This window comes from Hypanus sabinus, unplaced genomic scaffold (assembly GCF_030144855.1).
Source record: "Hypanus sabinus isolate sHypSab1 unplaced genomic scaffold, sHypSab1.hap1 scaffold_436, whole genome shotgun sequence".
In the NCBI taxonomy this organism is placed as follows: domain Eukaryota; kingdom Metazoa; phylum Chordata; class Chondrichthyes; order Myliobatiformes; family Dasyatidae; genus Hypanus; species Hypanus sabinus.
The window spans coordinates 55922-83708 of record NW_026781311.1 but is presented as its reverse complement, the minus strand read 5'-3'; the positions used below and the strand labels follow the sequence as shown (position 1 = coordinate 83708).

The following is a 27787-nucleotide window of genomic DNA, read 5'->3' as shown; positions in this document are numbered from 1 at the left end:
GTGGGGCAGCAGGCTTGATGGGCTGAGTGGCCAATTTCTGCCTGGTCTGTGCACAAGAAAAGCTCCGACTACAGAGTTACTGTAAACTAAGTTAACAAGTGCGGACCACGGCAAATAACCTACTGTTGAACAAAAAACAACGATTGCAGTAATTAAATCATCCAGAACGTTGAGCGAGATGATAAGCAACAATGAACCTAGCACTGACCCCCACTGCACCCCACGAGTCACTGATCTTCAGTCAGAGAGTCAAACCATCTTCCACCACTTACTGGCTTCTGCCGCAAAACCAATGTCCAAATCAATTTACCACCTCATTCTGAATGCCAAACCTTCTTGACTAATCTCCCAGGTGGGACTCTGCCAAATGTCTTGCTACATTGTACTGAACTATATATTTTTAATTCAGTGAATTAACTGTTCTCTCTCCACGTTGTTCTCTCTTCACGTTGTTCCAGTTTGATAACTGACCAACAACATTCTTGCGCTGCATACTTTGACTGCTCTGGGGAGAAACTAACCATGTAAGTTATGGTGGAGATTATGCGGAGCTACGCTGTTGCCCAAGGCCCAGCGTCTGAGTCCAGGAGCTGATGACCCCGGGGCTGCTGCAGGACCGTCCACACTGCAAGTGTCCTCTCAGGGCAGTGGAGCGAGTCTGCCTCAAAAAGCCTCGGGTATCCTTGTGAACACAGCCCCAAATCGGCAATGCTCAGAGTCTGGCTCTCTGGAAAGTGAAATGAGAAAGATGGTTTCCCATCACTGACAAGTGGAGCAGTGGCATTACTGCCCCACGACGGCTGTGATTGCGTCCCAGGGATGAGGATGTGATCTTTGTCCGTCTGTCTGCACAGTTTGTTATTGGGAAACAGTGAAGTACACGGGAAGTGGATCTTCAGCCTGATAGGCCCAATCAGGATTAATCCCCGTAGAGTCATCAGGAGGATGTGTCATATCACAGGCATACACCGTGAACGTTGTTGGCTTTGTGGCAGCAGTACAATGCAATATATAATAGTAGAGAAAAAACTGTATTACAATAAGTATCTGTTACTGAAAGTTAAATAAGTATTGCAACAATGAATTCAGTGAAGTAGGTTCGTGGGTTCCATGTCAATTCAGAAATCAGATGGCAGAGGGAAGGAAGCAGTTCCAGACTTATTGAGTGTGCGTCCTCAATCTCCTGTACCACCTTCCTGGTGATACCAACGAGAAGAGGGCATTTCCTTGGTGAATCAGATCCCTAATGACTGATGCCGCCGTTTTGAGGCATTGCTCCAAGACGATGTCCTGGATGCTATGGAGGCTACTGCCCATGATGGAGCTGACTGAATTGACAACATTGCTGAGAGTATTTCGATCCTGTGCTGTAGCTTCACCACTTCCCCCATCCTGCCATATCAAGCGACGTGCAGCCAGTTAAAACAGTTTTTACGGTACAACTGTGAGAAGAGCTTGGGCACTGGTATAATTGTTAGCCTTCTAAGGGATGTGGAAACTTCCAACTGCAGCAAAAATGACCCCATCTCTGAAGCATTCACAGAATACAACTCCTGTTTCTCTGGGGTGTCTGAAATCCCTTGTAAATCTGTGTGACGACAGCACCCACCACTTCCTCACTCTCTGTAAATCGATAGAAATACATAGAAAATTCCCACGATGTATTGTATTGAAGGAAAGGCAGATGAGCTTAGGTCATGGATCAACAGATGGCATTATGATATTTTCACCATTATTGAGACTGGCTTGCAGCGAACTGGCAGCTCAGTATTCTGGGGATCTGTTGTTTTGGACAGGACAGAGCGTGAGGGATTAAAGGGGTAGGGGTGGTTTCACTCAGAGAAACTGTCATGGCAGTGTGCAGTAAGGGCAGATGGGAGAACTCATCTAGTGAGGCTTTATAGGTAGATCGGAGAAATAAAATTTGTTTAAACATGTTAATGGGTCTGCCTTATAGACCACCCAAGAGTCTGTGGGATTTAGAGGAACAAATTAGTAGACGTCAGAGAATATTGCAAGAAACATAATTTGTTATAATTTGATTTTAACCTTCCACATACAGACTGGAACTCTCATACTGCAGATGTACTCATGTAGTTGACAAATGTCTCACAGAGGTTTCATTAATCAGTACATTGAAGTCCCAAAGACTCAAGTGTCCTACTTGATCTCCCATTAGGGACTGAGACAGGACAGATGTAACAGATGTCTGTGTAGGGAAACTGTTTGCATCTGGTGATCACAATGCCATCAGATTCAAAGGAAGTATGGAGAACGATGGCTCTGCTCCGTGGTATTGAGGCCCTGGTATAGAAAAAAAATTGATGCATAACAGGTGTAGGCAGGTAGGAAAAATTTGAGGTACTTATGGAGTTGAGGAAATGCAAGCTAAGATTGAGGAAAGAAACCAGGAAGGCTATCGGGTGGCATAAGGTTGTCCTAACAGACAAGGTGAGGGATCATACAGATGTTTTAAAAGCAAAAGGATTTCAGGAGACACAATTGATCATCTGGATTATCAGAATGGCAATGTACGCATGGAGCCAAAACAGATAGAGGAGTTCTGAAGTGGATCTTTGCTCCTGTGTTGAATCGGAAATTGAATCTATATAGGTGAGGCAAAGGAGAAGTGAGGCCACGGATGTTATACAAATTACAGATGAGTAAGTGTTTTGGGCAAATTGGGCAACTTCGAGTGTATAAATCCCCAGTGACTGCGAAGTTCAATCGTTGGACCCCGATGTAGGCGGATGCAGAAATTGCAAGGATGTAACCATTATGTTTAAGTCATGCTCAAAGACAGGAGAGCTACCAAGGGATTGGAGGATAGCTAATTTTGATCCACTGTTTAAAAAAGGCTCCAAAATTAAACCAGGAAATTATCGGCCGGTGCACTTGACATCAGTCGTGTGAAGACATTGGAAGGACTGGATATAGGAGTATTTAAATAAACAGGACTGATTAGGGACATCCTATATGACTTTGTGTGTTCTGGACAATCAATTGAGTTTTTCGAAGAGGTTACAAGGGATGTTACCAGGAAAGTTGATGAAGGCAAGGCTCTGGATATTGTCTACATGGACTTTAGCAAGGCATTTGGCAAGGTCCCGCATAGGGTGTTGACCTATAAATTTCATTCTCTTGGCATTCAAGTTGGGTTAGTAAATGGGAGTAGACATTAGCATAGAGGAGGAAGGCAGATAGTGGTAGCAGAAGGTTGCCTCTCTGACTGGAGACCCGTGACTGGTGGAATTCCGCAGGGATCGGTGCTGATATCCGTTGTTGTTTGTCAACTTTATCAATGATCTTGATGATAATTAGATTATCCGGATCAGCAAATTTGCAGATGGCACCAAGGTTCGGGGTGTATTTGACAGCGAGGAAGACTAACAGAGCTGACAGCGAGATCTGCACCAGGAGTAAAAATGTCTGACAATGGCAGATGGAGTTTAATGCAGGCTTGTGAGCTGTTACGCTTCAGTAGGATCAACCAGGATGGGTCTTTCACAATGAAGGGTTCGGCACTGAGGGGTGCGGTAGGACAAAGGCATCTGGGAATACGGATCCACAATTCATTGATAGTGGCAGCACAACTAGATAAGGTAGTAAAGAAATCTTTGGCACATTGGCCTTCATAAATTAAAGTATTCAGTACAGGAGACTGCATGGTATAAGACAGTTATGAGGCCTAATTTGGAGTATGTTTGCAGTTTACATCACCAACCCACAGGAAAGATGTAAATAAGGTTGACAGAGTACAAGGAAAATTTACAAGGATGTTGCTGCGATTGGAGGACCTGAGTTATAAGGGAAGATTGGATAAGTTACGACTTTGTTCCTTGGAACGCGGAAGATTTGGGGCAGATTTGATGGCGATTCACAAAATCATGAGAGGTATAGGTAGGGGAGATGGGGTAGAGGGATGAGGATAGTGAGGGTTAGGTCAGGGGATAGAAGGGAGAGAGGCTCCCATTTTAATCGGCAAACAACTCCCCCCCCCCCCATGCTCATTTCAATCAGTGCGTCATTCCCTCCCTGTCAATCATTTTAACGTATCTGACGATTTTCAGTGAGTGCGTCACTCCCTCCCTCGGTAAAACTTCTGGCCATTTGGAATAAATGACTTTTAAGAGAAATAAATTCAACAAGTATTTCCGGCGGGGTGTGGAATGAAATCGTGGGCGAGGAGAGTACTTGTGACAATAATTGTCCGGATGGAAATGCAAACATCTCTCCCAGTTTTTTTTTCCAGTTAGTGGAAATATATAGTTGAACGTGTTTGCTTTAATTTCAGCAGAAATGCAGCTCCCTGCACCTGAACAGGCGAGGGAGGTTTGAACTGAAACTCTTATCCACGCCGGGCAGTCTTTCTTACACAGAGGGCGGAGCTCAGATCCTCCCTGAACCCGGGCTGGATCAAATCTGCAGCCTGGGACTCGCTGCGTCAAACAGAGAAACTCGGCCCCACTGGTTGCGATGAAAGAAAAAGGAGAGATCCACACGGAAACCCGGACAGAAAGGTTAACGCAGCCTGTTTGTTTTCCTCTTTAGGGTTGCTACATCGACCCCACTCCAGCCTCCTCCCGCTGTCAGACCCGTCCTGAGCCGGTGAGAGTTAGTGTGACCCGGACTGCGGCAGTCCCGCTCTACCCCGGCTCACCCGGCCCTGTCCATCTGTAATGAGCGACGGACACATCACAGCCGAGTGGCCTCGGGAGCAGCAGCTCAGACTCAACTCTCCGTACAGAGTGAGCACACCGGTGCAGGACCATTGTTGGTCACCGGGGAAGTCGGACTGTGATTTGCTGGGACCACACTGAACGTCGGCCGGTTAAACATCAGAGTTAAGTGTTGTCTATGATTCTGCACAACTATTCAGCGTTTACAGCGAGGCTCGGCTTTGGTCGAGATCGGGAGTGAATTTAGTGGGAGAAGGGAGTCCTGACATGTTGATGTTAACGAGTCAATTACTGTCCAAATGGATTAAGAGAAACGATGTCTTTGCCGTCAACCAGAAATACTCTCCCGGGGTGACTTCTACTGAGTGTGAGCAGAAAGCATCTTTCACCCTGGTAGTGAGATGTGAAATATCCCACGGGACAGTGACCCGTCACCGATCTCTCTGAAACAAGAGAAATCAGCAGATGCTGGAAATCCGAGCAACACACAGAAAATGCTGCAGGAACTCCACAGGCCAGGCAGCATCTATGGAGAAAAGAACAGTCGACCTTCGAGACCCCAGCTAATGTACTTTACATCACGTCATCGGTTCTTTCGCTCTTCCCTGCACCACAAAGAGTTAAACTTTCTTCACACTTGAATGACAGTGTTTTCACTGGAACTCTGGAATTTAGGAGGATGAGAGGGGATCTGATTGAAACGTATAAGATTTTTAAGGGATTGAAAACACTAGAGGCAGGAAACATGGTCCTGATGTTGGGGGAGTCCAGAACAAGAGGCCACAGCTAACAATAAAGGGTAGGTCATTTTGAACAGAGTTGAGGAAAAACTTTTTCACCCAGAGAGTTATGGATCTACGGAATGCTCTGCCTCAGAAGGCAGTGGAGGCCAATTCTCTGGGTGCTTTCAAGAAAGAGTGAGATAGAGCTTTTAAAGACAGCAGAGTCAAGGGATATGGGGAGAAGGCAGGAACGGGTTACTGATTGCAGGTGGTCAGCCCCGATCACATTGAATGGCGGTGCTGGCTCGAAGGGCCGAACGGCCTACTCCTGCACCTATTGTCTATTGTCCATTGTCTATAAAACTGCTCCCTCTGGCACCGACAAACATTCCACTCTCAAAATCACTGAGATCACATTTCATCTCCATGGTGCTGTTCGTTTGGAGAGAATGTTTCCCTGTGCTAAGGAACAGGAGGCGGAGAGACCCGCTGGTAACAGTATAGGTTTATTTAATGATTATCACCAGGAGCTGACTGAACATTAATCAGGGTGTGTTCATTACTTACTGAACCCGTAACACATCCTCACTGGAACAGGGTGGTAACAGAACCTGGAGCCGCTGTACACGGTAAGAAGCTATTTTTGCTGAAATATAAAATACACAAAGGCAGTCAGACACTTAAATGAGACTGAGAACGTATTCGCATGTTCAACAATTGAACTGTAGTGAATCGCTTTTGAAAGAATTAATAATTCCCTTCAGCTAATTGAATGCATCAACTTCCTGTGCGTGTCCCGCGGGAAACCGGTGTAGTTGGAGGTGTTATCGGAAACGCCGCTCTTTCAACCCAGCTCCGAATCATCAGCAAAGGCTCGGGAGGTGCGAGCGTCCCGCATCTCGGAACTGTCCCCGGGCTACTGCTTGCAACAGCAGGAAGCCGATCCGTCCACACTCGGGGCTTTACCGATCCCAGACTGGGGGAACTGAGGATTCACTTTGCTTATTCCATCACTGGCGGGATCGACACTATCTGTCCATCCTAGACGGCATTTCGGTAGGTAGCTGCTGGGAGAGGGCGAAATTATGAGAACTCCTCACACTGCAGTTTATAGCGGGGGAGGGGTGTAAAGATGTGATGGCTCCATGATTTAGTTGCTTGGTGAGACCTGTTGATTCCTTTCTGTCAGAAGTGTGTGGATAGCTGTGAGATCAAAAGAATGTTTAACACAGTGAAATCTGCACTGTGTGAGTTGTCCTGTGAGGAAACGTCTGTCATCTTGACTTTTTTTCATTTATTGAGAAGAATTTGACATGACCTAAGTTTACAGGCTGGTATATACATTGCAGTTCTTTTTTTTTAATAACAATGTACTCGATTGCATCCGTAATAGTTTGGTAAAATCAGTGGCATATTTGATGCGGATAGTCAGAGGCTTTCTCTCAGGGCTGAAATGGCTGCCACAGGAGGGCACATGTTTAAGGTGCTTAGGATTCAGTAAGAAGAGATGTCAGGGGTAAGTTGTTTTTTTACGCAGAGAGTGGTGAGTGGTGTGATGGGCTGCCGGCAACGGGGGTGGAGGTGGATATGATAGGCTCATATAAGAGACTTTTGGATAGGTACATGGAGCTTAGAAAAATCGAGGGTTATGGGTAACCCTAGTAATTTCTAAGGTAGGGTAAACGTTCGGCAAAACTTTGTGGGCCGAACGCCCTGTATTGTGCTGCAGGTTTTCTTGTTCCTTGTTTTCCAATGTTACTTGTTTGCACGATTGACATTTTCCACAGGTTAAGTAAAGTTTAAGAACATCTCTAGAACAATGGCACCTGTTTCAAAGCAAGGATGCGGGATCGGTGCAGCAAACACCGTTCCGTTTTCAGAATTTCTAATTTCAGACGGATACATGTATTGTTCCTGTGTTGACTGAGGGTGTTCTGAACTCTTCTCCTCAATGGCCAGTGGAAGCAAAGCCTTTGATTCTGTTGAAGGCCGAGATTCCACAGGGATGGACATGAGTGAATACGGAATGAAATTTCAGATCAGATCAGCTGTGATTTCATCACCTGCAGTTTCAGTTTTGAGGGATGTGTGGTCCAGTTCTACGTACGGTATTCGTATGTTGACTGGAAAAGCTCTGACCATTCAAATAATGTAAGCTGGTATAATGACTGCATTCGAAGAGAGATATAATTTTATTTATATGGTGAGCTGAAAACAAGCATTAAATTGATGAACGATTTACCTCCAACTTTGTGCTTTAAGTATGTGCCCCAGCTACGTCAGGGAATTCAATTTATGACCAACTCGGTGAGTTGGACAACACGGTGTTGGACCGACAGGCAAGCTCCTGTCCATGACAGAGTTGCCCCTGGCCCTCTATTTTTCTGAGCTCCATGTACCTATCCAGGAATCTCTTAAGTAATCCTATCGTATCCGCCTCCACCACTGTTGCCGGAAACTCATTCCACGCACTCCCCAGTCTCTGTGTAAAAAAAAAAAACTTACCCCTGACATCTTCTCTGTACTGACTTCCAAGCACCTTAAAACTATGTCGTCTCATTGTAGCCATTTCAGGCCTGGGGGAAAAAAAGCCTCTGACTGTCCACACGATCAATGCCTCTCATCATCTTATATAGCTCTATCAGGTCACCTCTCATCCTCCGTCTCTCCAAGGAGAAAAGGCCGAGTTCACTCAACCGCGCTGCCTGGCGGGCTTTCAGTCGTGTAAACGGCTGAGGTAACAATCACGTCATTCCACCCCCACCGTCACTATCAACAGAGTATTTACAATCTACGTTATTTTCATTGATGCGAAGAGATGTCAATCACTGGTTACACCCAACTGCAGAGGCGGACCAGCCGAGAGGGTGGTACCAACTGGGAGACGGGTCTCCCGCTCCGGTTCTGAACTCACTGTCAAAGTGGAACAAACTTCAAACCAAATGTCCCCCTTTTTTATTTATCTCCATTTCCTTCTGAAATCCTCCTCCCGCTGTCAGACCCGTCCTGAGCCGGTGAGAGTTAGTGTGACCCGGACTGCGGCAGTCCCGCTCTACCCCGGCTCACCCGGCCCTGTCCATCTGTAATGAGTGACCACTCCCACCCCCTCCCGCTGTCAGACCCGTCCTGAGCCGGTGAGAGTTAGTGTGACCCAGACTGCGGCAGTCCCGCTCTACCCCGGCTCACCCGGCCCTGTCCATCTGTAATGAGTGACCACACCCACCCCCTCCCGCTGTCAGACCCGTCCTGAGCCGGTGAGAGTTAGTGTGACCCGGACTGCGGCAGTCCCGCTCTACCCCGGCTCACCCGGCCCTGTCCATCTGTAATGAGTGACCACACCCACCCCCTCCCGCTGTCAGACCCGTCCTGAGCCGGTGAGAGTTAGTGTGACCCGGACTGCGGCAGTCCCGCTCTACCCCGGCTCACCCGGCCCTGTCCATCTGTAATGAGTGACCACTCCCGCCCCCTCCCGCTGTCAGATCCGTCCTGAGCCGGTGAGAGTTAGTGTGACCCGGACTGCGGCAGTCCCGCTCTACCCCGGCTCACCCAGCCCTGTCCATCTGTAATGAGCGACGGACACATCACAGCCGAGTGGCCTCGGGAGCAGCAGCTCCGACTCAACTCTCCGTACAGGGTGAGCACATCGGTGCAGGAACATTGTCGGTCACTCGGGTAGTCAGACTGTGATTTCCCGGGACCACACTGAACGCCGTCCGGTTACAACATCAGAGGTAAGTGTTGTCTGTGTTTCTGTACAATTGGAGTTTTTTGAGGGTGTAACAAGGATGTTAGACGAGGGTAAGCCAGTGGATGTTGTATACCTAGATTTTCAGAAGGCATTCGATAAGGTGCCACATAGGAGATTGGTGAGTAAAATCAGAGCTCATGGCATTGGGGGCAGGATTTCAACATGGATAGAAAACTGGAGATAGAAAGCAAAGGGTAGCAGTGAATGGGTGTTTCTCGGACTGGCTGGAGGTGACTAGTGGGGTACCACAGGGTTCTGTATTGGGACCACAGCTCTTTACGATTTATTTCAATGATTTAGATGAGGGCATTGAAAACTATATCAGCAAGTTTGCTGACGATACTAAACTGGGTGGCAGTGTGACATGCGAAGAGGACATTAGGAGAATACAGGGAGACTTGGATAGGCTGGGTGAGTGGGCAGATACTTGGCAGATGTCATTCAATTTGAATAAATGTGAAGTTATCCACTTTGGAAGCAGGAACAGTGAACGATGTAGAGTTAGGTAAGGGAGAAATGCAAAGAGACCTAGGAGTCCTAGTTCACCAGTCAATGAAGGTGAATGAGCAAGTGCAACAGGCAGTGAAGAGGGCAAATGGAATGTTGGCCTTTGTTACAAGGGGAATTGAATACAAGAGCAAGGATGTCCTTTTGCATTTGTACAGGGCCCTGGTGAGACCACACCTGGAATATTGTGTACAGTTTTGGTCTCCAGGTTTACGGAAGGACATTCTGGCAGTTGAGGAAGTGCAGCGTAGATTTACTAGGTTGATTCCTGGGATGGCAGGGCTGTCTTACGCAGAGAGATTGGAGAGATTGGGCTTGTACACGCTGGAATTGAGGAGATTGAGAGGGGATCTGATTGAAACATTTAAGATAATTAAAGGATTTGATAGGATTGAGGAAGGAAATATGTTCCAGATGTTGGGAGAGTCCAGTACCAGAGGGCATGGATTGAGAATAACAGGTCAGTTATTTAAAACAGAGTTGAGGAAGAACTTCTTCGCCCAGAGAGTTGTGCAGGTGTGGAATGCACTGCCTCGGAAGACGGTGGAGGCCAATTCTCTGGATGCTTTCAAGGAGGAGCTAGATAGATATCTGATGGATAGGGGAATCAAGGGATATGGGGACAAGGCAGGGACTGGGTATTGATAGTGAATGATCAGCCATGATCTCAGAATGGCGGTGCAGACTCGAGGGGCCGAATGGTCTACTTCTGCACCTATTGTCTATTGTCTATTGTCTATTATTCAGCATTTACAGTGAGGCTCGGCTTTGGTCGGGATCGGGAGAGAATTTAGTGGGAGAAGGGAGTCCTGACATGTTCATGTTACCGAGTGAATTATTGTCCAAACGGATTAAGAGAAACAATGCAGAAACAACGTCTTTGTGTGGTTACTCTCCAGTGTGGTTTCTGCTGAGTGCGAGCTGAAAGCATCTTTCACCCCGGTAGTGACATATGAAATATCCAACGGGGCAGTGACCCGTCACCGATCTCTCTCAAACAAGAGAAATTCAGTAAATTCTGGAAATTTGTGTAACACACACAAAATGCTGGAGGAACTCTGCAGGCCAGGCAGCGTCCATGGAGAAAAGAACAGTCGACCTTCGAGACCCCAGCTAATGGAGTTTACATTGCGTCATTGGTTCTATCACTCTTCCCTGTACCACAGAGAGTTAAACTTTCTTCACGCTTGAATGACAGTGTTTTCACCGGAACACTGGAATTTAGAAGGATGAGAGGGGATCTGATTGAAACATATAAGATTATTAAGGGATTGGACACACTAGAGGCAGGAAACATGTTCCCGATGTTGGGGGAGTCCAGAACCAGAGGCCACAGTTTAAGAAAAAGGGGTTGGCCATGTAGAACAGAGTTGAGGAAAAACTTTTTCACCCAGAGAGTTGTGGATCTATGGAATGCTCTGCCTCAGAAGGCTGTGGAGGCCAATTCTCTGGATGCTTTCAAGAAAGCGTTAGATAGAGCTCTTAATGATTGCGGAGTCAAGGAATATGCGGAGAGGGCAGGAGCGGGGTACTGATTGCGGATGATCAGCCATGATCACAGTGAAGGGTCGAATGGCTTAGTCCTGAGCCTATTGTCTATTGTCTATAAAACTGCACCGTCTGGCACCAACAAAGAAGTATTACCAGACAGATGTCTGCCCCCGTGAGTTTTTCTATGAAGAATCTGTTGTCATCTTGACTTGTGATGTGACTTAAAACAGGGGAGACCTGTTTGTATACATCACAGTTTTTTTTAAAAATAACAATGTACATGATTGTTTCTGCGGAAATTTGGTAAAATGAGTGGGAAATTCGATGAGACATAAAGTATCCCGCGGAGTTTGACAGGGACGTGGACAGAATAGTTCCTCTTGTGTGAGGATCTGAAACCAGGCACTGCTAGTTGAAGACAGTTGAGATATTTTCTCTCTCTCTGGGTCTAGTGTGTCATGGGAATGACCGTCCTCAACATACAATTAATATTGTAATCCTGCAGCGTGGTGGCCCTTGATACACAAATGAGTGAGATGTTACAGGTGAGAGGCAGGATTGATGCGCCGAGATCACAGTCAGATCTGCGTTGGTCACAGTCAATGCGGGATGCTATTGTAATCAAATCTCCCATCGCTAACTTCTGGCTGACAAAAACACATATCAGTGGGCACTGTACTGTGCACGTCCCGTACCTAATACTGCGGCCACTGATTGTATGTCCGTGGTTTTCTACATCTGTAGCCCGTCCATTTCAATGTTCGACATGTTACACGTCCAATGACGCCTCTCTGCACAATGCATTTGCAGCGTGGTTATTTGAGTTACTGTCGCCTTCCCGGCAGATTGAACCAATCTCGCTTTTCTCATTCGATCTCTCTCATTAACAAGGCGTTTTCCCTCTCAGAACTGACGCTCACTGATCTTCCGCGCCATTCTCCGCAAAACTGAGACTGTTGAACGGGACAATCCCAGGAGTTCAGCAGTTCCTGCGATATTCAAACTGCTCCCTCTGGCACTGACAAACATTCCACTCTCAAAATCACTGAGATCACATTTCATCTCCATGGAGATGTTTGTTGGAGACAGAACGTACCCTGTACTAAGGAACAGGAGGCGGAGGGAACCGCTGGTAATGTTGTGGGTTTAGTTAATGATTATCACCCAGAGCTGATTGAACATTAACCAGGGTGTGTTCATTACTTACAGAACCCGTAACACAGCCTCACTGGGACAGGGTGGTAACAGAACCTGAAGCCGCAGTACAAAGTAAGGAGCTGTGGATATTGATATATAAACATCACAAAGGCAGTTAGCCACTTAAATGAGACTGAGAACTTATTGGGTTGTTCAACAATTGAACTGTAGCGAATCACTTTTGAAAGAATTAATAATTCCCTGCATCTAATTGAATGCATCAACTTCCTGTGCATGTCCCGGGGGAAACCGGGGCAGTTGGAGGTGTTATCGGAAATGCCACACTTTCAACCCAGCTCCGAATCATCAGCAAAGCCTCGGGAGGTGCGAGCTTCCCACATCTCGGAACTGACCCCGGGCTACTGCTTGCAACAGCAGGAAGCCGATCCGTCCAGACTTGGGGATTTCCTGATCCTTGACCGAGGGAACTGAGGATTCGCTTTGCTTATTCCATCGCAGGCGGGATCGACACTATCTGTCTACCCGTTACGACATTTCGGTAGGTAGCTGCTGGGAGAGGGCAAAATTATGAGAACTCCTCACACTGCAGTTTATAGCGGGGTGGTTGTAGAAGTGGGGATGACCTGTTGCCTTTAGGCCACCTCATTATTGCTTGAGAGGAGGCCAATCTATGCGGTGCTATCGACAAACTTAATTAGCAGATGAGAGCTGTGGGTGGCGACACAGTCATGTGCATACAGGGAGACTAAATTCAGGAGACTGGCTTATCACGCAACAGGTGACAATGAATTTCAAAGGCATCTTGGTCAGTTATGGAGATGGGCTGAGCAATGCCAAGTGGTTTTCAACTTGGACAGGAGAGCGATGGTGCATTGTGGACAGTCAAACGAGGTGGGACTGGTATAGTGAATGGGAGGGCACCAAGTGTTGTGGAACAGAGCGACCTGGGAGTACAAGAGTACAGTCACTGAAAGTGGACGTGCAAGTATAGAGGGTGGAAAAGAAGGATTTAATCATGCTGGCCTTCATCAGTTCGGGCATTGAGTTCTGGATTTCGGGCGTTATATTGTTGGTGTGGCGACACAGAGTATTCTGTACAGTTGTGTTGACCCTGCTGTAGGAAAAATACTATCAAGTTGGATCGGGTGCAGACGAGATTGCTGAAGACGTTGCCTGGACTAGAGGGCCGAGTCATAGGCAGAGGTTGGCCGAGCTGGATCTTTATTCCACAGGAGAATGAGGGTGACATTGTAGGAGTTTATGAAATCAAGTAGGAGCATAGATAACGTGGTTGGTCGTGGGATTATCCCCAAGGTTCAAGATTCAAGATTGTTTACAAGTGTAAAGGAGAACAAAATGGTTGTTATTCTGGATCCAAAGGAAGTCCTTGTAAATCTCCTCTGTGCTCCCTCTATAGCAGCCATATCGTTTCCTGTAGTGAGGTGACCAGAACTGAACACAGTACTCCCAAGTGGGATCTAATGAAGGTCTTGTATAGCTGTAACATTACCTCACGCTCTTGAACTCAATTCCGTGACTGATAAATGTCAACACACCATATGTTTTCTTATCAACACTGTCAACATGTGCATCAGCTTTGAGTGTTCTATCAACACTAGCCCCAAGATCTCACTGATCCTCCAGATTGACAGGAGTATTACCATTAATATTATATTTTCATGGAATCTGACCGAAATGAACCGCTTCATGCTTATCAGTATTGAACTCCATCTGCCACTTCTCTGTCCAATTCTGCACCCTATCGATGTTGCACTGTAACATCTGACAACCCTGTAGACGATCCACAACACTCCCAACGTTTGTGTCTTCAGCAAACTTACTAACCCATCCTTCAACTTCCTCATCTGGGTCAGTTGTAAAAATCACAAAGAGAAGGGGTCACAGAGCAGACCCAACGGAACACTATCGGTCATCATCATCCCTGCAGAATACGAACCATCTACAGCCGCCCTTTGCCTTCTGTGGCCATGCCAATTCTGGATCCACATAGCAAGGTCTCCTTGGATCCCATCCCTCATTATTTTCTGAATGAGCTTTCCATGGGGAACCTTTGCTAACCTCTTACTGAAATCCATATACAGTACTTCCACTGCTATACCTTCATCAGTGTGTTTTGTTACATCCTCAAAGAATTCAGTCAGAGTCATAAGGCATGACCTGTCCTCAGCAAAGCCAGGCTGACTATCCCTAATCAGATTATGTCTCTCCAAATGCTCATAAACCCTGCCTCTCAGGATCTTCTCTAAATTTGGCCCACCACTGAAGTTAGACTCACTGGTCTATAATTTCTTGAGTTATCTCTACTCCATTTCTCGAACAAAAGAGCAACGTTTGCAAACTTCCAATCTTCTGGTACTTCTCCCCACCTCATTAATGATGCGAAGATCATAGTCAGGGGATTAGCAATCTCCTCCCTCGATTCCTACATTTGCATGGGGTATATCTCGTTCAGTCCCGGCAACTTATCTAACTTAACACCTCTCAAAAGATACAGCGCATGCTCTTTCTTAAAGTCTGTACTTTTATTTCAGTCCTCTGTAAGTCATGCCCACAATTGCCAAGGGCCTTTTCACTGGTGAAAACTGAAGCAAAATACTCAGTATCTCAGAATATTTCAATGATCGGCAGGTTGAGAAACATTTGTTGAGAATGTAGCAGTGTAATGTAACCAAGCTAATTTGCCATTGCTGGCGACCCCCCCACAGATTTGTTCTACTTACATGACGTGCCCTCAAATCCAATAATGATTGTTAAAAAATGTCAGTGATAGGTATTCGATCCTTTATTAGCAATCAGTAAACATACAATCTTGAAGCGATGAAACTGATCTGAACCCAAGTTTAAGTTCAGCGTATCTGAGTGGATAATAACAAAATATATGACATCCGTCAGTCCTCAGCTGGGTAGTGTAGTCGGCCCCCGTTAGTCTCGATAGACATGGATTTGCACCTTGGGAAGTTTCCAGGGCGCAAGCCTGGGCAAGGTATGTTTTTTTATGGAAGGTCGGCAGTAGCCCGAGCTGCAAGTCTCCCCTCCCCACGCCACCAATGTTGTCTGAAGGAAGGGCGTTAGGGCTGTGTACTGCATGGAACAAAGCACAGATATATAACTGACTCCCTTTGCATGTACCACACCCCCACTGATGCGACTAGTTACCATAAAAAACATCATAAATACACAACGCAGGATGCAATGCTGATAGAGAACAGATACATGGCTCCTACACACAGGCTCAGCTCTGATACAGGGTCTTCCACCTGAAATATTAACATACTCTCTGTCTTGTTGAATAACTCCAGCATCTTATTTTATTTATTTTAATGATTTTTCCCAACTTGTTGTTCTGGATGTATAGCATGTTGTCATTGTGTTTGACAAGGTGTCAAATAACTTACTATCTGTTAATAGCTAGGTGATATGCCGAAAGAAATCTTAACTGAGTTTTGGAGCTAATAATGATCTTAAAGTCCTGCTGGAAAAAAAACTATAGTGGTTCAGGACAAGATGTCACGATGCTATAGGTGATATTGCATTGTTCAGGATGTCAGACTGTCTCTCTATCGACTCAAATCCTATATTGCCGTAGGTGTCAAGGCCAGGCGATGTTAACCTGAAAGGAGACGGTGGGAATCAGGTGTGGCTGAGAAATCTGTATAATCCAGTGACGAGAGGAATCGTCGGCATCGTCTCATCGTCAGCAGAAATGTTTCACCCCACACTGTTGTAACACTTGTCCATTACGAACCACAGCGCCACCAGTGGTAGGAGGACCAAAACAGTGAGCGCTGTCTGCGCAACCTGGCTTGCCATTCCGTAGAAGCAACACTCCTAGTCCAGGACACAAGATTGGTTCCTAACAGGGAATTGCCTGCAATACAGAGAGTAGATACCCTGGAGAATCCTGGCCCAGTGTACAATGCATGGAGAGCGGAAATGGACATTGTGTGACTGTGGGTGGATGGGTGCAGGTGGATCTGGCCATGTCAAGGCTTCAGTGGATCGGCCCAAGATGTTTGGAAGTGTTTGCCTCCGTTTAGAAACAAAACAGTATTCTCCTTTAATTAATGTCTGACCCTCCTGTTGTTTTGTTGTGTTACAGAACAGCAAAAACTGATCACACCTCTCACCAAAATGGGTCAAGGTTCGAGCAGTGGAAGAGCTCCAGTGACGTCAACATCGAGAAAGGACACGGGTAAGTTGGAGAAGTATTTAAATTTATAGATACTCTGCGGATTCTGCGCCTGAGTTTAATGCAATATAGGCAATTCACAAAATATTTGTGAAAACTGAGCAGGGAAATTAGAGAGAGAGAGAGAGAGAGAGAGAGTTGACATCTCTGGGGAAACACAGTCACACGTGGAAGGAGGACAGTTACCGTCTGCTCCTGCTCCTCTGACAGATTGTGATGCACATTAAAATAGCGAGTTACTCCAGAAGACAAGACATTCTGCAGATGCTGAAAGTTTCGAGAAACACAAAGGCACACAAAATATTGGCAGAACCCAGCAGGTCAGGTCAGGTCAGGTCATGGACAGGAATAAACAGTCAACATTTCAGATCAGGACCACGGGGAACAGAAAGTAATGTAACAATATCTAGAATTTCTGTCCCCTCATTTCCAGTCCGATGAAGGGCCTTGGCCTGAAACGTTGATTGTTTATTCTCCTGCATAGATGCTGCCTGACCTGCTGAGTACCTGCAGCATTTTGTGAGATATGCCAGAGATTTGCTGAGGAAGGGGTTGTCCAGGCAGGCAGACAGTAACCAAGAGCCAAGCGGTGTTGATGGGCAGTACCAGGAGAGTGATGGTGATGGGTTACTATACTCTCAGCAATAAGCAGAGTCCTTTCAAAACAGGGAGGTATATTCCAGGGGACACGAAAGAGCAGACTTCAACAGATGGAACTATACCACCTTCTACACCCCGGCGACCCCTAACCTCAGGCCCAAACCCGTTCTCCCATATATATATTTCGGACTGAGTTTTGTTTTTTTTTTTAAAAATTTATTGAGTTTTCAAATGTTTACAGAAAGAAAAAAAAATATCTACCCCTCCCCCCTAACATCCCTATCCAAGAAATGAAAAAAGAAAAAGAAGAAAAAAGAAAGAAAGAAAGAAAGAATGCCTGGATACAGAAGATCCCCACATGCTCCACGGAGTTCATAATAACTTTAGTATATATATATATATATTAATTTCTTTCCCCAAATAACCAATTATTTTATCTTCGGAGCACCTATATATTTAATCCTGTCTTTTGTTAATAAAGGCGCCAAATTTTCAAAAATGTTTCATATATATCTCTTAAACTATAAGTAATTTTTTCAAGTGGAATACAGCTGGAAATTTGATTCTTCCAACAATCTATACTTAAGTATGAATCCGATTTCCAAGTAACTACAATAGCCTTTTTGGCTACTGCCAGTGCAATTTTTATGAATTCTTTCTGATATTTATTCAATTTGGGTTTTGGTTTTATCCCTTCAATATCGCCGAATAAAAATACTATTGGGTTATGTGGAAGTTGTGTTCGAATAATTTGTTCCAGTAAAACTCTTAAATTTGTTCAAAAAGGTTGAATTTTAGAACAAGACCAAGTAGAATGTCAGAAAGTACCAATTTTTTGGTTACATCGGAAACACTGATCAGATAAATTTGGGTTTAATTAATTTATTTTTTTGTGGTGTAATATATAATTGATGTAAAAAATTACATTGCACTAATCTTAACCGGACATTTATTGTAGTTGTCATTCTATCAAGACATAGTCTTGACCAATTTGTTTCTTCAATTTTAATATTCAAGTCAATTTCCCATTTTTGTCTTGACTTATGGATTCCTTGTTTAATTGCCTGTTTTTGAACCCAATTTTTCTCTTAAATAAGCCCTTAATTGGAAGTAACAAAAAAGAGTGTTGTTTGATATTTTACATTTATTCTTTAATTGATCAAATGACATTAATATACCTCCTTCAAAACAATCTCCTATATATCTAATCCCTTTCTGAAATCAATTATATAAAAGTTGATTACCATTGTTAAAGAAATGTCTATTTTGAATTAAAGATCTCTTTGCTAATAAAGATTTCTATATCTCATCATCAACATTTATCTTATCCCAGAAATCAATCAAATGTTTTAATATAGGAGATACTTTCTTTTCCCGTATCCATTTAGATTCCCATTTATATATAAAATCTTCTGGTGTATTTTCTCCTATTTTATCTGGTTGTATTCTAATCCACGCCGGTCTATCTTTCTCAAAAACAAATGCAATAAATCTAAGTTGATATGCTTTATAATAATTCTTAAAATTTGGAAGTTGTAACCCTCCTAGATCAAATTTCCATGTCAATTTTTCCAATGATATTCTTGACATCTTACCTTTCCAAAGGAACTTCCTCACATATTTATTTGAAAAATCTTCTGGGGAAGTTGTATTGGTAGTGATTGGAATAAGTATTGTAATCGAGGGAATATGTTCATTTTTATGATATTTACTCTACCTACTAATGTTATTGGTAATATCATCCATTTATCAAGATCTTCTTGATTTTTTTTCAATAATGGTAAATAATTTAATTTGTATGTTCTTTATATCATTATCAACTCTGATACCTAAATATTTTATACCGTTTATCGGCCATCTAAATTGAGTTATTTATCGACATTGACTATAATCTCCTTCAGTAAGAGGTAAAATTTCACTTTTATCCCAATTTAGTTTGCAGCCTGATATTTTCCCATATTCTTCTAATCTAGAGGATAATTTATGCAACGAGTACAATGGGTTTGTTAAATAAAACCAGAACATCATCAGCAAATGTTAATCTTGTATTCCTCCTGCTTAACTCTGAAACCCTTAATATCTTAATATCTTAAGATTGGTTCCTAAAAGGGAATTGCCTGCAATACAGCGAGTAGATACCCTGGAGAATCCTGGTCCAGTGTACAATCCATGGAGAGCGGAAGTGGACATTGTGTGACTGTGGGTGGATGGGCGCAGGTGGATCCGGCCATGACACGTGTTCAGTGGATAGGCCCAAGATGCTTGGAAGTGTTCACCTCAGTTTAAAAACAAAACAGTATTCTGCTTTAAACCCCAATTAATGTTTGACCCTCCTGTTATTTTTTGTTACAGAGCAGCAAAAACTGAAAACTCCTGTCCACAAAATGGATCAAGGTTCAAGCAGTGGAGGAGTTCCAGTGGCGTCAGGATCGGGAAAGGACACGGGTACGTTGGCGAAGTATTTTAATTTATAAATCCTGTGCGGATTCTCCGTCTGGGTTTAATTCAATAATGGCAATTCTCAAAATATTTGTGAGAACTGAGCAGAGAGATGAGAGAGAGAGGTAACATCTCTGGGGAAACACAGTCGCACGTGGAAGGAATATATTTACCGTCTGCTCCTGCTCCTCCGACAGATTGTGATGCACATTAAAATAGCGAGTTACTCCGGAAGACAAGACATTCTCCGGATGATGACAGTTTTGGGCAACACAAAGACACAAAATATTGGCTGAACTCAGCAGGTCAGGCAGCATCCATGGAGAAGAATAAACGTATGATGTTTTGGATCAGGACCACGGGGAATAGAAAGTAATGTAACAGTATCTAGAATTTCTGTCCCCTCATTTCCAGTCCGATGAAGGGCCTTGGCCTGAAACGTTGATTGTTTATTCTCCTCCATAGACGCTGCCTGACCTGCTGAGTACCTCCAGCATTTTGTGAGATATTCCAGAAATTTGCTGAGGAAGGGGATTACCAGGCAGGCAGACAGTAGCGCAGAGCAAAGCGGCAGTGATGGGCAGTACCAGGAGAGTGTTGGTGATGGTTACTATATTCCCAGGAATTGGCAGAGTATTTTGCAAACAGAGAGGTATATTCCCGGGGACTAGAAAGAACAGCCTTCAACAGACGGTTGAACATTACCGTCTAAGGTAACAATTCCATCAATCATCCACCCCACCCCACAGTCTACAGAGGAGTTACACTCTTCCCATTGGTCCGAAGCGATGTCAGTCACTGGTTACACCCAATAACAGAGATGGACCATCCAAGAGGTCATTACCCTCGCTGAGGTCATCGCATACTCCCGCCATGAACAAATTTGTCAAAGCGAACAAATCTCAAAGTAAATGCCCCACTTTTTGAATTATTTCAATATCCCTCTGAGGGAAGCTGGGGGATTTTAAGAACCTTCTCCTTCGGTTGGTGTCTGATGTATCGTTGAGAGGTATGAGGAGACCACTCGTCCCACTGGATTGCTGCCATCTCCCTGGGGAGGGAAGGAACCAAGCAGGAGGAGGAGGGAGGGTGAATTAACTGAGAGGATAAATATGGTGTGAGGGGTTGAGTAGGATGGAGTCTGAGAGGTTGTTTGCCCCGGTTTGGGATCAAGGAGCAGGATGCGGGAAGGAGCCCATTGACAGCGGGAAAAAGAAATGAGGGGCTCGTCTATGGAAACGTCTGAGCCCACAGTGGTGGCAAGCAGAGATATTCACCTCTTCGGTGGGCAAACAGTGGGAGACTGTATGCTCATATTGTTAGTGACACAGAATTGTATAATTGCTGTTCTGTGTGTTATCTGAATGTACTTGCCTGTGATGCTGCCACAAGTCAGTGTTTCTCTGTACCTGCACCTTCCCGTACTTGTGCACTTGGGAATAAATTCAACAGGATCTGAGAAATCTCTGTGAGATTTGATTAGCGATGATCATCTTGGCAGCTCGGTAGGTAAAATGTAAAGAAGATATAACATAGAAATCTAAAGCACGTTACAGGCCATTCATCCCGCAATATTGTGTCAATTGTGTAACCTACTCTAGAGATTGACTACAATTTCCTTGCAGCATAGACCTTTAATCACCGTGTACCTGTCTAAGAGTCTTTTATAAGACCGAATTTTATCCACCACTACCACCGTCACTGCCAGTGCATTCCACACACCCATCCCTCTCTGTGTGAAAAACTTACCCCTGACATCCCCCTTGTACCTACTTCCAGGCAGCTTAATATTATGCTCCCTCTTGTTAGCCATTCCAACCCTGGAGGAAAAAGCCTCTGGCTATCGACACAAGCAAAGCCTCTCATCTTAAACACCTCTGTCAGGTCACCTCTCATCCTCCATCGCTTCAAGGAGAAAAGGCCAAGTTTACTCAACCTATTCTCATCGGGCCTGCTCCCCAATCCAGGCAACATCCTTGTCAATCTCCTTTGCACTGTCTCAATAGCATCCATATTGTTTCCTGTAGTGAGGTGACCAGAATTGAACACAGTACTCCCAAACAGAGTCTGATCAAGGTCTTAGAACAGATCCCAGTGGAGCGCTGTTAGTCACAATCATCCATAGAGAATACGAACCATCTACAACCTACCTTCACCTTCTGTGGGCAAGCCAATTCCGGATTCACAAAGCAATGTCTCCTTGGATCCCGTACCTCATTATTTTCAGAATGAGCTTTCCCTGGGGAACCTTAGCTAACCTCTTACTGAAATCCATATACAGTACTTCCACTACTCTACCTTCATCAATGCATTTTGTTACATCCTCAAAGAATTCAATCAAATTCATAAGCATGACCTGCCCTTGCAAAGCCATGCTGACTATCCCTAATCAGACCATGTCTCTCCAAATGTTCATACACCCTGCCTCTCAGGATCTTCTCCAAAACTTGTCCACCACTGAAGTAAGACTAACTGGTCTGTAATTTCCTGAATTATCTCTACTCCATCTCTTGTACAAGAGAGCATCATTTGCAACCTTCCAATCCTCCGGTACTTCTCCCCACCTAATTGCTGATGCAACGATCATCGTCAGAGGCTTAGCAATCTCCTTCCTCGATTCCTACAGTAGCATGGAGTATGTCTCGTTCAGTCCCGGTGACTTATCTAACTGAATACCTCGCAAAAGATCCAGCACATGCTCTTTCTTATAGTTCATACACTCATGTGTTTCAGTCCACTGTAAGACATCCCCGCAATTGCCAAGGTCCTTTTCACTGGTGAAAACTGAAGCAAAATACTCAGTATCTCAGAATATTTCAATGATCGGCAGGTTGAGAAACATTTGTTGAGAATGTAACGGTGAAATTTAACCAAGCTAATTTGCCATTGCTGGCGACCCCCCGTGGATTTGTTGTACTTGCATGATGCTCCCTCAACTCCAATAATGATTGTTACAAAAGTTGGTGATATGTATTCCATCCTTTATTAGCAATCAGTAAACATACAATCTTGAAGTGATAAAACTGAACTGTACCCAAACATAAATTAATTGTATTTGAGTTAATAGTAACAAAATATATGACATCGGTCAGTCCCCAGCTGTGTACTGCATGGAAAAAGCAAACTATGTAACTGTTTCCCTTTGCATTTATCACACCCCCACTGATGCGACTTGTTACCATAAAAAAGCATCATAAATACACAATGCAGAATACAATGCTGATAGAGAACAGATACATGGCTCCTGCACACAGGCTCGGCTCTGATACAGGGTCCTCCACATGAAATATTAACATACTCTCGTCTTGTTGAATAACTCCATCATTCTGTTTTAATTATATTGACAATTTTTTCCGAACTGACTGTTTCGGATGTATGGCGTGTCGACATTGTGTTTAACAAGGTGTCATATAACTAACTATCTGATAATAGCCAGGTGATGTGCTCAAAGAAATCTTAACCAAGTTTTGGTGCTAATAATAGTTTTAAAGTCCTGCCGGAAAAACTATAGTGGTTCAGGACAAGATGTCATGGTGCTATGTGTGAGATTGCATTGTTCAGGTTGTCTGAGTGTTTCTGAAAAGACACAAATCATATATTGCCATAGGTGTCAATGCCAGGCGATGTTAACCTGAAAGGAGACGGTGAGAATCAGGTGTGGCTGAGAAATCTGTATAATCCAGTGACGAGAGGAATAGAAGTCTCATCATCAGCAGAAATGTTTCACCCCACGCTGCTGGAACAGTTGTCCATTACTCACCACAGCGCCACCAGCGGTAGGAGGACCAAAGCAGTGGGCGCTGTCTGCTCAACCTGGATTGCCATTCCGGAGACTCATCACTCCTGGTCCAAGACACAAGATTGGTTCCTAAAAGGGAATTGCCTGCAATACAGCGAGTAGATACCCTGGAGAATCCTGGCCCAGTGTACAATCCATGTAGAGCGGAGATGGACATTGTGTGACTGTGGGTGGATGGGTGCAGGTGGATCCAGACATGACAAGTGTTCAGTGGATAGGCCCAAAATGTTTGGAAGTGTTCAACTCAGTTTAAAAACAAAACACTGTTCTGCTTTAAACCCAATTAATGTTTTACTCTCCTGTCATTTTTTTTTTTTGTTACAGAGCAGCAAAAACTGAAAACTCCTGCCCACAAAATGGATCAAGGTTCAAGCAGGGGAGGAACTCCAGTGACGTCAACATCAGGAAATGACACGGGTATGTTGGCGAAGTTTTTTAATTTATAAATACGCTGCGGATCCTCCGTCTGGGTTTAATTAAATAATGGCAATTCTCAAAATATTTGTGAAAACTGACCAGAGTGATTAGAGAGAGAGTTAACATCTCTGGGGGAAACACAGTCACACGTGGAAGGAGTACAGTTACCGTCTGCTCCTGCTCCTCTGACAGATTGTGATGCGCATTAAAATAGCGAGTTACACCAGGAGACAAGACATTCTGCAGATGCTGAAAGTTTTGGGCAACGAAAAGACACACAAAATATTGGCAGAATTCAGCAGGTCAGGCAGCATCCATGGACAGGAATAAGCAGTCAACATTTCAGATCAGGACGACGGGGAACAGAAAGTAATGTGACAATATCTAGAATTTCTGACCCTCATTTCCAGCCCGATGAAGGGCCTTGGCCTGAAACGTTGGTTGTTATTCTCCTCCAGAGATGTTGCCTGACCTGCTGAGTACCTGCAGCATTTTGTGAGATATTCCAGAGATTTGCTGAGGAAGGGGTTGTCCAGGCAGGCAGACAGTAACCCAGAGCAAAGCGGTGCTGATGGGCAGTACCAGGAGAGTGATGGTGATGGGTTACTATATTCTCAGCAATAAGCAGAGTCCTTTCAAAACAGGGAGGTATATTCCCGGGGATACGAAAGAGCAGCCTTCAACGGATGGAGGTATACCCCCTCTTACACCACCCGGCGCCGCCCATCCCCAGTCCAAGCCCATTACCTCTCTACCCCACCATATATATACATTTCGGACTGTGTTTGGTGATCTTTAGGCTCCAGAGGGAAAGTGTGGGTCAATAATTTATTTAATTTTCCCCATTTTCCTTCACAGTTCCGAGCACAGCGATCACCGAGCTCCTGGCAAGCTGGGACGATTCCCAGCTGCTGCGGTTGACGGACTTCTACCGGGACAGGCTGGAGCAGGCGATGGAAGGAGGGGTGCACGGAGTGAGCCTGGCGTTAACGGCCGAGAATCAGTTCAGCGGAGAGGAACATCGGGTGAGTGGGAGGGAGAATGGGTTTGAATTTTCACACATCACAGGACTGATGGGTGTCAGAACTCTCACTCATCGGATCATAAAGCATAAAAACAAATCAGAAATAAATATATATAATTCTTAAAACTGTGACTCTGACGGAATGATTGAAAGAGGTGTAAATATTCCAGTGGTAGCTTAAGGCTCATAGCGAGGGGAGCAGGTAACAATTGTTTGCGGTTGCAATAAAGTTTAAATGGAAATACAGTAGGAATTTTCATTTTGAAAAGATCGTGCATCATGGCGGCAGGACGTCAGTGAGAGCCGGGACATCATCAGTGGGTGTCACAGGAGCTCGAGTGTGTTCTGTTCTGGGTGGAGATGATTGTGTTACAATCTGTAACTGCAAACAGTGTGGATCGGTGATTACTGTTATGTTGTAATGTGCAATTACTGAATAAACCTCCACTGGAAAAGGCAAAGGAAAGGCATCAGGTGTCAGCCGGTAATCCGCTGTCATGTTGGACACTGGCGGACTGAGAAGATGAATCACATCATCTTTTCTGCAACTTCTCCGAGACTGCTCACTCTGTTATAAAAACCCTCCTGACTTCTTTCTTCATTTGTGATTCATTATTTTCTGATTTCTGTTTTACACTGTCAAATCCGATGAGGAAATATTTATGGATTTGGAGCCACATCAATGGAGCGGCCACAGACGAGCCAGGATCTCACTGACTGGTGGACCAGGTTCACGGTGAATGTCCCTCTGTGTGCTCTGCACACAGAATGTACAGTCCATGTCTAGACAGGATCCGGGTGACTGCTCAGTGTGATCCCGTTACAGAGCGCATCATTTACTTCTCATTCTCTGTGTGAATCTGTCAGTCCCCAATATGTTCACCGTTACTCTTCACAGAAAATCTCCGATCTCGCTGATAAGGGAGAGTGGGCGGACAGTTCTAAACTCCTCCTGAGCCTGGTGATGGAGAAAGGCTCCCGCGCCCGGATGGTGATGTGGGAAACCTTTGTGAAAATGCGGATTGGTGTCCCAAAGTTGGACAAAATACTGAAAGAAATACAGGAACATGGTGAGATAATATCAGAGATTTATTTAATTTTGGATTCAAACTATACACTTAATAATTTTACACATTTCAATTCTTTAAATTGTTTAAATTCGAACAGGTTGTGTTCCGGTCCATCGACCCGTACTGGAGATTCCCAGAGAGCTGAAAGGTAAGTGAAGAAACCGCTGTTTCCAACAAATGTTAGTATTGTGCAGGGACATATCTTCGTAGAGCCATGGGGATTTGACCAGGTAAATGTTGGCAGCGTGACACAAAACATATTAAGGCACATGGTAAATCTTTGCTGGAGGGAATGTTTTCACAGGATAGTATGAGGAACAACTCGGAGAGTTGGGGAGCTTTCCGAAAGGGATCACTCCGCTCGGAGTCCTGCAATGACAGGCCCCTCAACCGTGGCCAGAGTGGAGAAAAGGCCGATCTGGAGGAGTGAAGTTCTCAGAAATTCTTCACTCCGAAAGGTGAAATCCTTCCCCTACAGCTACACAACCTGTGGAACAGACCTCATTCTGGATCACTGTTCTAAATTCCCTCAGACACACAGGTTATCATTTTTAGAACCGTAAGTCCATTGAAGTCACAGAATAATAATGAGAGCATCCATTTAATGAGAAAAGCTGATAAAACCCAACTGCCCTGTTCAACCCCAAAGTAAATGAACCCAACTCTGTTCACATCTGCACTCCCTTAGTGCAAACACTGCTAAAGTTATCCAGTTTAATTTCCCACTCAATAATCCTGGGGAGTCCATCCGGAGACAGGGTTAGAGATGCTGAGATGGGGAACAGAACCCTCAGCTCTGTACATAGAAACTGAAATTCAGGTGTGTTGGTTTGTGTGATGGACACTGTGGAAGGGTGAGATCAGAAATAGGACAGAGAAACTGAGTGTTGTGGGATTGCGGCAATTTACCTGTAAACTTGTTCTGCATTGTTCTTTATGTTATTTGCTGAAGGATCAGACACCGCATTGAAATACCCACACCTACTTCTGAATACGGAACAGTTTCTCTCCCTGATTATTGAATAGCATCATTTTTACCACTGTCACATTCTCTAAAGTAACTATTTCAACAATCAACGTTTTCCTACGCTCCTTATCTCAACCGAATACACTGAATAGAAAGCCTGCACACTCCCAGCAGTGTCCCAACACACTGGGAGACCCCGATACCCTTGGTAGGCACCCTGACGCAATGTTGGACCCCGCACACACCCCTGACATGGTCCTACACACTGGATAACGACACGTACCACTGGCACGGTCCTGAGACTCTGTGAGACCCCTCATATCTCTGAGCAAACCTGACACACTGGGAGACACCACACAACCCTGGCAAGTTCCTGAGACAATGTGCTTGCGTGGTCTTCTTTACTACAGACTCAACCTTCCGGGAGCCTTCCATGAGGACTCCTGAGTCCTTCTGCACCTCTGCTGTTTGAAACTTCTCCCCATTTTGATATTCGTCTGCACTATTGTTCTTGTTTTTACCAAAAATGAAATCTTATAATTTCCACAACACTGCATTCCATGTGCCACATCTTTGCTCATTCTCCAATTTTATCTTGTTAAGGAGACTCATATTTGACACCTTGTCAAACGCCTTCGGAAATGTAAGGAAGTGACATCCATTGTCTTTCCTTTGTCTACCGTGCTTGTTACTTCATCTAAGAAACCATGCTGGCTTTACTTATTTTATCATTAGTCTCCAACCTTGAAAGCTCATCCTTCACAATACTTTTCCTGCCACTGAGGTTAGGGTAACTGGCCGATCATTTCCTTTCTTTTGCTTCCCTCCCTTCTTTAATCTTTTTTAGAAGCCTTTTTGAAACAGAAAACCTACAGCACCATACAGGCCCTTCGGCCCACAAAGCTGTGCCGAACATGTCCCTACCTTAGGAATTATCTGGTGTCACCCATAGCCCT

At 44.6% G+C, this 27787-nt stretch overlaps 1 protein-coding gene across 1 annotated transcript in view; it reads left to right on the top strand.

The window, feature by feature from the left end:
* The first annotated feature begins 5953 nt into the window (after window positions 1-5953).
* LOC132388931 (NACHT, LRR and PYD domains-containing protein 3-like) overlaps window positions 5954-27787 on the top strand; it is a 57607-nt gene continuing 35773 nt past the window's right edge. Inside the window, exons 1-8 of the mRNA XM_059961338.1 lie at window positions 5954-6030; window positions 12357-12416; window positions 16426-16518; window positions 19468-19560; window positions 23678-23770; window positions 24629-24795; window positions 25693-25864; window positions 25962-26012. Of these exons, the coding sequence (XP_059817321.1) occupies window positions 16458-16518; window positions 19468-19560; window positions 23678-23770; window positions 24629-24795; window positions 25693-25864; window positions 25962-26012 (637 nt within the window). The 5' untranslated portion in view covers window positions 5954-6030; window positions 12357-12416; window positions 16426-16457. The remainder of the gene's footprint in view (window positions 6031-12356; window positions 12417-16425; window positions 16519-19467; window positions 19561-23677; window positions 23771-24628; window positions 24796-25692; window positions 25865-25961; window positions 26013-27787) is intronic.